This window comes from Zalophus californianus, chromosome 15 (genome assembly GCF_009762305.2).
Source record: "Zalophus californianus isolate mZalCal1 chromosome 15, mZalCal1.pri.v2, whole genome shotgun sequence".
Lineage (NCBI taxonomy): Eukaryota > Metazoa > Chordata > Mammalia > Carnivora > Otariidae > Zalophus > Zalophus californianus.
The window spans coordinates 34,251,542-34,265,003 of NC_045609.1; the positions used below are offsets into that span (position 1 = coordinate 34,251,542).

A 13,462-nucleotide genomic window follows, 5' to 3' on the forward strand; every position below is an offset into this window, starting at 1 on the left:
CCTGGCTATTTTACATTTTTGCTGTAATTTTGGTGAGTAGTTTGTTTTATTAATTATCTAAAGAAAAAAAGCGCTTAGTTTCTTTTCCCCTTTTTAGTATTTTAACATTCAAATATGAGAAAATCTGGGGCGCCTGGGTGGCTCAGTTCATTAAGTGTCTGCCTTTGGCTCAGGTCACCCTGGGATCCAGTCCCACATCGCGGGGTCCCTGCTCGGCATGAAGTTGCTTCTCCATCTCCTTCTGCCCCTCCCCCCTGCTCCTGTTCTCTCTCTCGTACTCTCTCTCAAATAAATAAATAAAATCTTAAAAAAAAAACACAAATATGAGAAAATCTATATCCAGCAACCAGAGGTTCTAAACTGGTAGTCTGCTAACAGACCTGTTTTCCAGCACTGTGGCTTAATAAAAATTGTAAATTGATTGCTTTTAGGTCAAGTATGCACTTTCCAGGCCGCATCTTTTATTCATTTATTACTTTATTTTTTACTATTTTATTATTTTATTTTTTATTATGTTATTACTCATAACCTATTCATTTAGGTTACCCACCTGATCCTTGAAGTTATAGGACTTTGTGCCCTTTGCCATTACTCACCACTATATTTTTCTCCTTTTACTGGAAGTCTCTAGTAATATGATCTTTACTGGATCATGTTTGGGTCTCCATAATTCTAAAATTATTTCTATTTTTAGAACTTAACTCTACGACTTAATATAGTTGTGAATATCAACTTAATAATATTAAGTTAAGAGATGTGAAAAAAGGTCAAATACTGCTCTATATAATACTGTGGCTTCTGGTTATTGGATTGCCATTGCCACAATAATTTAAGAGAGAAATGGGGTAAACATTGTACGTTAAGAATTTCATTTCATTAATAGCATGTTTGAAACAATCTGCAATGATGACAGGATGAGTAACTTAAGAATCTTCATGGGAGAGCTTCAATATTGGGGGACAAAAATCTCCAATGCAACAACAACAATTTTTTTCCTTTTGGTTTTTATTCTTCCTGTTAGAAAAAAAAATCACTTAAACATTAAAGCTATATGAAAAACTCAAAACCATTTCTAAATATATCTATAAAATCAAACTTAATAGGAAACACTGAAATGAAAACGTCTGAATACAACACCATTAAACACTAGAGAACTCTTGACAATAATCCTCAAAGCTTTATATGTTTGGACACAAAATCTGTTCTTGTATGTTACACTGTAAAGTCTTACTATCCATATCACTTCACAAGAATACTGAGGAAATGAAAATATTTCTCATGAAAGTACTCACATTCCTGCTTAAAGGTAAAATATTCAGTAAGGTGTCTGCATTCATGATTGCCTCTCAGGAGAAATAATGTGCTTGGGTAAAGAATCTTCAGGACCCATAAATATAAGACACACTGCAAAAGAAAACATTTTGAATGAATTTATCTTTTATTTTTATTTCACTAAGTTGTTTCATATTTGCTCCTTTTCTCTGACCCTATTGTCCTTACAATCTCTATTACTCTTTACTACCTTTTTCTCTTTGTCCTTTACTAAAATATAAGCTCCATGAAATCAGGGACTTTGTCATCTTATTCACTTCTCATCCTCCACTCCTAGAAAAGTACCTAGCAAACAGCAGAAAAGTAGTAAATATTTGTTGAATGAATGAGTCAAACAATTTATTAAATTACTTTATATTTACAGATTGTTTGCTATAAAAACAATTAGCAGAATGGTGTCCTTCTTAGGTATATCAATAAATAAAATAATAATAATGTCAAAAATAATAGCATGGACCATTTATTGAGTACTTACAATGTATCAAGCGCCATGTATTTAATACTGCTTGTTTATTCCTCAAACAACCCTATGAAGTATGTAGTATTATCTCTATTTTACAAACAAGGAAACTGAAGCAAAGAGTTCAAGTAACTTGTCTGAAATCACAGAACTTTTAAGTAATGGAGACAGGGTTCTGATCCTCTGAATCTTAAGCATTATGCCACGCTGCCTTATGAAGGCAATAGGATGTTTTATGTTTATTTTGTTGGTTATGCTTGTTGCCTTACATGAGGTAGGTGCTTATTATCTAAACTGATTCAAAGAAAGTATAATTTTTTAAATCAGAAGAATATTAAAGCAAACAGTGTAGCAGATGCTTTTCTCTAAATAGATTTACATTATGTTTTTTAAGATTTATTTTTAAGCAATCTCTATACCCAACATGGGGCTTAAACTCACAACCCCAAGAACAAGAGTCACATGCTCTACCGACTGAGCCAGCCAGGTACCCCTCTAAATAGATTTAACATAAGAAACTCACATTTTACTTATTTGGTTAAAAAAAAAAAAAGGAAATTGGGGCACCTGGGTGTCTCAGTCAGTTAAGCGTCTGACTCTTGATTTCAGCTCAGGTTGAGATCTCAGGGTCATGGGATCGATAAGCTCCAAGTTAGGCTCCACGCCAAGCATGGACTCTGCTTGGGATTCTCTGTCTCCCTCTGCCTCTGCCCCTCCCCCTCCCCCTACTCATGCTTGTGCTCTCTCTCTAATAAAGAAATAAAATCTTAAAAAAAAAAGGAAAGATACTTCATATGGAAATTAGCTTGGTTTATAGAATTATATACAAAAAGAAAACAAATTTTATTTTTAACAAGTTAAGGTATATTAAAATGTTAACTATTCACACCTTCATTTTATTCATAAGGAAAAAAAAGAAATTAAGTCAGGGAAATACTTATTAAACTCTGCCTCTCTTTTTTGCTTATTTTGATTCTTTATCTTTGATTCTTGATTATTCTTTGATTCTATTTTCCTTTTGTAACAATAAAATCTATTAAAAGAGTCAGCCACGGGGTGCCTAGGTGGCTCAGTCATTAAGTGTCTGCCTTCAGCTCAGGTCATGATCCCAGGGTCTTAGGATCAAGCCCCGCATCAGGCTCCCTGCTGGGCAGGAAGCCTGTTCCCCCCTCTCCCACTCCCCCTGCTTGTGTCCCCTCTCTCACTGCTCCCTCTCCCACTCCCCTGCTTGTGTCCCCTCTCCCGCTGTGTCTCTCTCTGTCAAATAAATAAATAAAATCTTTTAAAAAAAAAGATATTAAAAGAGTCAGCCATAAAACACTCCAATACAAGGGCATACACACCAATATGCTTAGTTACCAATAAGTTTCCTAAAATTGTTCATTTTACTGTTTTTGTCAAAGCCCTCTATCTTTTTTGTTAAGAAGGGCCATTATTCTGGTTTCCTTGAAGCTTTGAGGAAAGTTTGAGGTGAGTAACGATGAAGCTATGAATAAAGGAAGAACAACTCAGAGGTAACAAAATTCCTTAGGGAATTTGAGTGCACAGAGCCCTGAACTTCTTTCCTACTATGAATCCTAGCATACCTGAGAAAGGAGGTTAAAAATACTGGAGAAGGGGATATAAACAACGGGAACCAGCTGGAAATTCACCAAGTAAAGATTCAATTATCTACTGGGAAAGGTGTTTAAGAGTACAGGCTAACGAGGTGCCTGGATGGCTCAGTCGGTTAAGTGACTGACTCCTGATTTCAGCTCAGGTCATGATCTCAGGGTCATGAGATGGAACCCCCCATCAGGCTCCATGCTCAGTGTGGAGTCTGCCAGAGATCCTCTCTCTCCCTTTCCCTCTGCCCTCCCCCTTGTTTGCTCTCTCTCTAAAGATAAAAATAAATAAAATCTTAAAAAAAAAAAAATACAGGCTTAGAATAAGACTGGCTGCACTGCTTACTAAAAATGTGTCTTTGGGGAAGCTATTTAACTTCTCCAAGCCTCAGTTTCCTCATCTATAAAATGGATAAAATAACAGTGCTTACCTTATAATGTTGTGAAGATTTAATTAATCAATGTGTGTTAAGTGCTTAGAATATGCTTGGAACATAGTAAATACTCAACACAAGTATCTATTTGTAGAGCTTTTATCCAGCAATTTTACCTCCAAGAATCTGCCCCACAGAAATAATTTAGCAAGTATGCAAAGATGTATAAATAAGCTTACTCACTGAAGCATCATTGTAATGCTAAAAAATTAAGAACACTTTAAGTGTCTAACAATAATTAACTGTGGTTTGTTTATTCAATAGAATACAATGTGGCTATTAAAAATGCTATAAATTTATATATACTGACCTGGAAAGACATCACAGTATAGGGATATATGAAAAAAAGCAAGTTATAGAACAACATTATAATATGGCCACATTTTCATTTAAAAAAAGAGAAATGCAAACTGAGCGTTGCTGGAGTGGTGGGGGGTGGGAGGGATGGGGTGGCTGGGTGATAGACATTGGGAAGGGTATGTGCTATGGTGAGCGCTGTGAATTGTGCAAGACTGTTGAATCACAGATCTGTACTTCTGAAACAAATAATGCAACATATGTTACGAAAAAAGAAAAAGAAGAAGATAGCAGGAGGGGAAGAATGAAGGGGAGTAAGTCAGAGGGAGAGACGAACCATGAGAGACGATGGACTCTGAAAAACAAACTGAGGGTTCTAGAGGGGAGGAGGGTGGGGGGATGGGTTAGCCTGGTGATGGGTATTAAAGAGGGCACATTCTGCATGGAGCACTGGGTGTTATGCACAAACAATGAATCATGGAACACTACATCAAAAACTAATATGGTGATTAACATAACAATAAAAAATTAAAAAATAAAAAAGAGAAATGCATATATTAGAAAATTCAAATAGTTCTATATTTACCTTATTTTATTTATATAATTAGAGAAATAAAAGGAGCAAAAAGAACCATGTGCTGTTAAGTAATGATCAACAGGTCATTTTAATGCCTCTTAAGTTTTTTAAAAGAAATGAATACTTTCACAACACACAAAGACTTGGGTCTTAATAGCTATAAAAGGTAGACAGAAGCACTAGAGTTTAAGCCTTAAAAGTATTATAGTATGTTTTATTTAATCAGAGAAAATTCAATTAATCTTTTTCTCATATGGGGTAATGCCTATAGGGGCAAGAGAGATAAATAGCACTAGCTCCTTAGGGCCACTAGATAACAGGACAATAAAGAACCCTCAGTTTACATATAATTTCCACTGGGAAAAATGGCAATTATAATTGCATAAACAGAGTAATACAAAGAAAATAAAATAGTTTGAAAGGCAGAAGAGAATAAGTAGTAGTTTTACTTAAAAACTTCAGAATAGCAGAGGTATTAAAAAGAACCCAATATAGGTACTTTAAGGAACTTATTTTACTAGGAATTAATGGAAATCATCTATGGTAACATTTAAAAGCAAATCAAATGATAGTATATGATTATTACCTCTATACTAAAATAACCTCTGTCCACATAATCACCAAGAAAAAGGTATCGTGTATTAGCAGGTGATCCTCCTACTTCAAAAAGTTTCATCAGATCAAAAAATTGGCCATGGATGTCACCACACACTGAAACAAGAAGATTATTAGATATGAAAAAAAGCCTCTGAAATAACAAATTTTACTTAAATTCTAATTTCTTTTACATAATAATGTAAATTCTATCAAGAAAGGTCTTGGCAGGAAGTTAGAATCTATGAAGAGTCGTAATAGGGATGACGTGTACCCAAGTGTTCACATGCGCTCAAGATCTAGAACAAGATATAACAAAAATAATGAAATTTGTAGTCAGTGACAAAATTTTCACATAAATTTATAAAGCTCCTCTTTAGGAAGCCAAGCATAGGTCTTAGGATTACAAAACTTATAATGGTGGCAGTAAAATCTCCATCCTAATGCAATACCTTCTGCTGACTGCTATGTTGACACTGAGGTATTTGCCCCTAATAATTGAAAGCAAAGTAAATAAGAATTTGTTGAATCAAACTGAATTATGGCCAACACAACTGATGAAACCTTCACAAAAGTGTATTAGACCAACTTCTGCTCTCAGGTTACTTAAGATCATATTTATTCATTGAAAATAGGCAAACCCCCCCAAAATTACAAAAAATAATTTCAAAATTCAAGATAATGTCCCTGTAATATTATTTTAGTATACCATAGATTGAAGAATAAACAGCCTTAGATCCAAGCAACTAAATAATGGTATAATTAAAAAAATAATATCCAAAACATAAACAAGTGTACCTGTAATTGGAGCCTCTACTTCTATCATGGTTTTCTCTCTCCGAAGGATGGCAGCACCCTCATTGATAATTCTAAGTGCAATTTCTTCATCTACCCGACCTTCTTTTACTAAGTGGTTCTTCAGAACATCAACCCTGGGTATCCCATCCATATCAAATACTTCTTCAGATGTCAAGCGATGTGTTGGGGGAAAAGGTACAGCTGCAATTTTTTTTAATTAATAAAAAATAAATCACTATTAATACTGTAACATAAAAACTAATCAATGGATCTAGGTAAATAAGAGTAAAACCTGAAAAGCTGGAGAGTTTTTATTTATTTATTGGATAGAGGTGTTAATATTTTTGAAGGGTTTTCTAAAAATAGTAATCAAATTATACTTTTATTAATCTATATATAATAACATGTTCTTTGTTGAAAATTATTAAAGAAATGAACTACCTCAAAAATTAAAAGCTCTTTCAGGATAGCTAAAGTTTTCTTTAAGCCATAACATTTTTTGGCAGAACTCGCAAATCATATTATACACTCTTTACCTTAATGAAGTACAATAAATGTAAACTTATTACCACATAAGCCTGAATAGAAAGAAATCCCAAAGATAAGGTGAACTACCATGTTTCTAAGAAAGTTAAATGTGATGTTTTCTGGCCAACTTGAAAAGAAACTTTTAGAGATACAGATAAAACAGTCAAATACTTACTTAAACAATTTAAATTAATTTAGATGCACATGTACATTTAAAAAACATTAATAAATCATGATAATTTTGAAATACTGCTTTTTCTCCTACCTCCATGTTTCACAAAACACTTTCATTCAAAATCTTTATGCACATCTTTGACATCAGTGTATTCCTTATCACTGGAGCCATTTCTGAGTCATCTAACACTCTTTTCAAAGGCAGATCATCTTCACTTCCATTTAAGTTGTTTGATACAGCACTTTTTGAATATACATAAAATGCTATCACTGCAAATTTATCCTAAGTCACAGTTCCCATATATATTAATTACCAACTGTACTCTTTAAAACTGGTATTTGTGAAATGGAATGGAAAACTGTAAGGTCTATTTTCAATAGTATCTAGCACAATTTTGAGGTCATGTACATAGGAAAAATTACTATGTATCTGTCAAATTTATTAGATTCCTTTTCTCTGACTCCAACATTCAAAATCAGTTTGAAGTAGTTTTAGGCTCTTTACCAAACAGTACTTTGTTTTTCAAAATAAAGAAAGCAATAAAGAAATTTATAATAAGAGTCTACATATAGACTCAAGGCAGCTCTCTCTTTTATGAAATAAAAATTGTTTCAGAAAAAACTCACTCTATATTCGGGCATACAGATATAATATTTTCTTGATGTTTCAGAATCATCATTGTAATGATCAATTATTATACAGAAGCCTGGAAATGTATAGGACCAACCGCTTCTTCACATTTCAACTTAAACAAAAAAACTAAAAACAGGAGCCTGGGTTAGAATTAGATCAATGACCTGAGAAATAATAATAAATAACCATGTTCTATTTTACCAGGAAAACAAATTAGGAAGGACTCAATACTTTAGAAGTGAGATGAGAACTAAGGCAGAAGGATGTCAACCAATTCTAAAAGGCTTTGAAATCGCCAATCCCTCTTGCTTTCTTTGACACTTAGTAAAATAAAATTTGAACTTCCTTATCTTCTCTTCATTAGAACATATTAATTCCCACTACTTTTCACTTTCAGAAGAAAGCATTAAATACATTTTGTCCCCCCAAATATACTGTCTAGATTCTAATAAAAAAAAAAAAACCTCTGTTAAAGTATGTTTTTTTCTAAAGATTAAACAAATCAAATTTGCCCCATCAGTAAACCATTTAAAAACTACAGATTTTAATAACTGATTACTAAATAAATCACAAGTTACTTTGGGACATTATAAAAATGAAAAGTTTAAATATCTCTTAAGTACAAATTTTTGAGATTAAGATGGAATCATATCTTTCACTCTACTCAGGAAAAGAGATACTGTTTAAGAGGCTGCATTCAAGATTATGTACACTTTTTAATAATCAAGAACATAATTCCACTACTGGCTGAATTCTATTCACAATACACAACTTCCTAAAAACCCAATTGGGAGACCATTTCCCATCCCCTCAACTCAATCAGTCACCCGTGTTACTGCATGTTTTCATGCACATTGTGAATGTTCCACTGCAATTCACACTGAGGTACTGCCCCCTCTTTAACCAACAGCCAGAATGTCTTTATTCACCTGAAAAAAAGTATACATTGCCTTCATGCTCATGAGTAAGTCATCTACAGACCTATGCTTTTCCACTTCTTTTTCAACTCAAGGCTTTTTTTTTTAAGATTTTATTTATTTATTTGACAGAGAGAGACACTGTGAGAGAGGGAACACAAGCAGGGGGAGTGGGAGAGGGAGAAGCAGGCTTCCTGCTGAGCAGGGAGCCTGATGCGGGGCTCGATCCCAGAACCCTGTGATCATGACCTGGGCCAAAGGCAGACGTTTAACGACTGAGCCACCCAGGTGCCCGAAGGCTTGCTTTTTTTTTTTAATTTTTTAATTTATCCATTTGAGAGAGACAGCACAAGCGGGGGCGGGGGGGCAGAGGGAGAAGCAGACTCCCCACTGAGCAGGGAGCCTTGAGATCATGACCTCAGGTGAAGGCTGAAAGGCGCCCCAAGGCATGCTTTTACATTTCAAGACTAGCTGGGATACATTTTAAGGAATGGACACAGGTGGAAGGGTGAAGAAATACCACTATAAATGAAAGCAGATGAAAACTACAGAAGATCAGTGTTGTTCTAACAACACAACACTGAAAGTAGAAAATGAAGTTTCTAAAGAGTACATTTTAATATGTCAGTACATAAGAAAAGGCATGGGGAAAGATATAAGAGGAAAAAGACATGTCCTCTTTGGAGATAGGAGAAACGAGCTGTGGCAGGTGATCTGACCAGGCAAAAGAAAGCCAACCAAAGAGGATTTAGCCTAATGGGGGTTAATTATTGACCCTGCTGGTCAAGAGAGTTGAAAATGTTTTTTCTCAAAAATTAATATTCTCAACTACTACTTTGTTTTGCAATTCCTAAGGCATTTTAAAGTATTCCCATCTATTTTCAGGCTTTTAAATGTTTTTTCTTTTTACTTTTAATTCATCTTCAATTATTCCTGCTTTCCTAGGATTTTCTTCCTGTATTTTTCATTTTTTAAAAGATTTCATTTATTTTTGCGTGTGCATGCACGAGCACACGAGAGAGAGAGAGAGAGAGAGAGAGAGAACGCACGTGTGCACACACAAGGGGGGGCAGAGGGAGAAGCAGACTCCCCATTGAGAGGGAGCCCAATGCAAGACTTGATCCCATGACCCTGGGATCATGACCTGAGCGGAAGGTAGACACTTAACGGACAGAGACACCCAGGTGCCCTCTCCTTATTTTCAGACTATTTTTCCTGCTCTTCTATATTTGTGATAGGGAAAAAGCAAAACATAAATATATGTAAATGTAATGTAAATGGTCAATAACTGAAGTGGCTAAAAAGGAGGATTAGCTGGAATAAGCTAAATAGCTACAAAATAATCTCAAATCACCAAGTTTCCAACACTGGAAAACTTGATTGGTAGTATTCATTTTGACCAAACTGTTCTGTTGGAAAATTTCCTTTAACCCAAATTTTGGCATGAAGCACATATCTGTATAGTAATCAGTAACATTCACAAGTTAATTTCATCCAGATTTAATGTAAAGTGGCTAAAAAAAAAAGTCTAAAACAAGTTTTAATTTAGGCAATTGGAAAAATAAACCAGGGATACATATTGATCAGGGATGGGGGAAGGGCACAGATATTACTTTTTCCACTACTGGGTAAGGAATCCTAGAAATTAACATGTTCCCTAACTCTAAGCAAAAGCTACAAATCATTAGCCCAATGAGGTGTCCAACACAGACTGGAGTGCCTGCAGCCTATGCCAACTGAACAACTTTACTATAAAGTTATCATTCAGAAGCCTGGGCCTCTCATCATTACCATTATTGGGAACTATCCAAATAAAGTCCCTCCTGTCATCTATGTTTCTGAATTTTTCTCTGTATTTCTCTTATACCATGTTGTCTCTGGCAGTTCTCCTCCCTCTCAATCCTTTTCATTTTGAATTCCCCTTATATATTTTTTAACTCACCCCTCTCCCCCTACACACACACACACACACACACACACACACACACCCTCTTCAGATCTTCATGTAATGCTATCATCTCTCTAGCTTAATTAAATTTTAGTTACCCTGAAGGACAGCACTTTTCAAACACTTTTTTCAAAATGGAAGCTGCACATTTTTCCACACTCCACTACTCTCACCAGAGAAGGCTTTGGTCTTAGTGCAGCTCCACATCACCACTTCCAATTTCATCACTCCAGTGAAGAAAAAAATACCTTCTCCTTTGAGGTTCATGCCTTCCAGCTAATTTATCCTTGTTCCTGCCATCTATTAAACTTCTAGTCATCTCTCACATTCAACACCGGTTCCTGGCTTGTAAGCCTTCTCCATTCAATCCCATTATCAGTGTCCATGTGGCATTATCTATGTAAAACTTAAGAACTGAGATGTTCTTCAGTTCCTCAGCCTTGCCCATAATTACTGCTCTGCCTCTGAAATTCTGAACCCCAATCTCTCACTCCATGATTAAAACCTCCTATCCTTCCAGTTCCACTCCCATTCCTCCATCTGTTCTTCAATTTATTGAGAAACCGTAGGGGTGCCTGGGTGGCTTAGTCCGTTAAGCGACCCTTGATTTCAGCTCAGATCATGACCTTGGGGTCCTGAGACTGAATCCCATGTTGGGTTCCAAGCTCAGCAGAGTCTGCTTATCCCTCTCCCTCTGCTCCTACCCTCACTCACTCACTCTCTCTCAAATAAATACATAAAATCTTAAAAAAGAAAAAGAAACTGGACAGCCCCTCCTCATCAACCCCCTTCTGGAAACTGGACAGCCCCTCTTTATCAACTCCCTTCTGGATACCTTTGCTTCTTACAATTTTAAAGGTATTCCATCATCCATCCACTTTTTAAACAACATCCTAAATTGTTTTGCCCTTTTGTCCTATTCTACCTATAAGGGAAAACTTCAATTCTTGAATGAGTTGGCTTCTAAACTTGGGTGCTTAGTATAAAGTCATCAAAATGGCCCAGGGCTACTACAAATTCACAGTCTTCAACTTAGTCATGTGCATTTCTCAGCAATCTTATTAAACATTCTCTCTCCCATGCTCCTCAGTGGAGATTTCAAATGGTCCCCTCTTTCTTGAACCCTTCATTCAACTTTATCTCTTACTCAGTTAAACAACTTTGTGTCCAATTTCAGAGAAAATCAAGGCCTTCAGACCAAACTTCACTTTCTTGCTCCTCTCCATCCACATCTACACCAATATGCATCTTTAAATTTCTCCCCAACTCAGGGAAGAGGTATTCCTCTTGTCCTTTACTAAACATTCTATTTGGGTCCTGCATCCCACTCCCCCAACCTCTTAACTTCAAATCACCCTCCCCACCCCTCCCATGGTCCTATTGTTTCCTATGCCTCTCCACTGGGTCTTTCCTTTGAGCATATAAACATACTTACACATCTTTAAGATCTTAAAAATCTAAACAAGTAACTCTCCCTTACTCCTCATCCCTATTTCTGCCATATATATCCTTTTTGACAACTAAGCTTTCTGAAAGGGTTATTCAAATCTACAATGGGTATCTTCATTTTCTCACTTTTTGTCTATTTTCCTCAATCCATATTTATCTGGCTTCTGCTCTACTTACTCCTCCACCTGTAACTCTCTCCTCTCTTGGGTTCTTGAAATCACTCACCTGGTTTTTCTTGTACTTCTCTGGTCACAACTGATTGGTCTATTTCATGGACTTCTCATCTTTTTTCTGATCCTTAAATGTCAGTGTGTCCTACAATTCTGTCCTTGGTCCTCCTATCACACTGCTCTGAACTAGTGATCTCATCCATAACCACAGGTTCAACTAAAATTTACATTTTGAGGACCCTCAAATAGATTGCTCAGTCTAGATCCCTCCCCTAAACTCAAGATTCCTTGTAAACTATCAAATATCTGTACTTGTATGTTCCATACATATCTCAAACTTAGTATGTCCAGAATTTAGGGTATGATTTTTCTCTCTAAACCATTACCAATACTTACCCATCTAGGAATTATCCTAGAATTCTCTTTATTCCTCACCCTATATGGCCAATAAGTCCTAAATAATTCTCTGATCTGTTTCTGTTCCTTTGGTCCTGAGACACTAAGGACTTTTTTTTTCTAGAATGACACAATCTTTTCAATTTTGCCTACTCTACAACACTCAGTATATATTCTTTCTAAAATTCAAATCTCAACCTTCTCTTGTTTCAGGACTGGCTTTATTATACAAAATCCCAATTCTTTATTTTCACATGGTATGCAAGATTCCTTGTGATCTGAACCTTGCCGACATTTCCAACCCTCATCTTTTGTCACTACCTCACATTCCAGATACTTTCTACACTCCAGATACTTTATTTTCATTTTTAAAATTACATATCACTTTTTAAAAATCTTTGTACTTTTTCATGACCTATTGTTTAGGGGTACACTATTCCCATCTTTTATCTTCTTGTCCTTAAACCTCATTTTCAGTGTTCCGATTTTTGAAAACTTTTCCTCATGTTCCCAGACTAAGTAAATGGTGTGTCTTCCTTTGTGGTCCTGTATCATAGCATATAATCCACACCTATATCATGGCACTTACTAACTGCACTGTAAATATGTCTCCCCCATGTGCTTATGATCTCTTTGAAGGGAGGGAGCTATGTCTTTCATCACTACATACCTGGTGATTAGAACATTGCTGCTAATCAATGTTTACTGAATTAATGATATAGTTTATAAAATACTTTTATATCTTGACACTAATTTATATAGTCATGACAATATATTTATACTGCTTTATTTGCAGTTTACAAAGTATGTACTTTCACATACATAAACCTGTACAATTCTCAGAGACATCTGGATGTTTGGTATGGCAGGTTTTATCCCCATTTCACAAATGGGATAAGAGGTTCAGAGAACCTAAATGGCTTTCTCAAGGTGTTTCTTTTCTTTTCTTTTTTTTTCTCAAGGTGTTTCAACTAGTAAGGGGTAGAACCATGGTTGAAATTGAGTTCTTCAGAACACTACTCCAATATAATCTGTCTTATAACAACAAAATAACAATGCTCTTCTGGTCAAAGAGTCATCAAAAGTTTCCTCATCATGAAAATGGGTATAACCCACTCCAGTGCCAGGACTAGAAGCAAGCATTGGCCAC

At 35.6% G+C, this 13,462-nt stretch overlaps 1 protein-coding gene across 8 annotated transcripts in view; it reads right to left on the reverse strand.

The window, feature by feature from the left end:
* The window catches only part of PPP3CB (protein phosphatase 3 catalytic subunit beta), a 53,217-nt gene that overhangs the window by 33,350 nt on the left and 6,405 nt on the right, over nt 1-13,462 (reverse strand). For all 8 annotated transcript variants that reach the window (XM_027588652.2, XM_027588663.2, XM_027588627.2 and 5 more), the window contains exons 2-4: nt 6,097-6,297; nt 5,291-5,415; nt 1,293-1,404 (exon numbers count right to left, since the gene is read on the reverse strand). In XM_027588652.2, the coding sequence (XP_027444453.1) occupies nt 1,293-1,404; nt 5,291-5,415; nt 6,097-6,297 (438 nt within the window). The remainder of the gene's footprint in view (nt 1-1,292; nt 1,405-5,290; nt 5,416-6,096; nt 6,298-13,462) is intronic.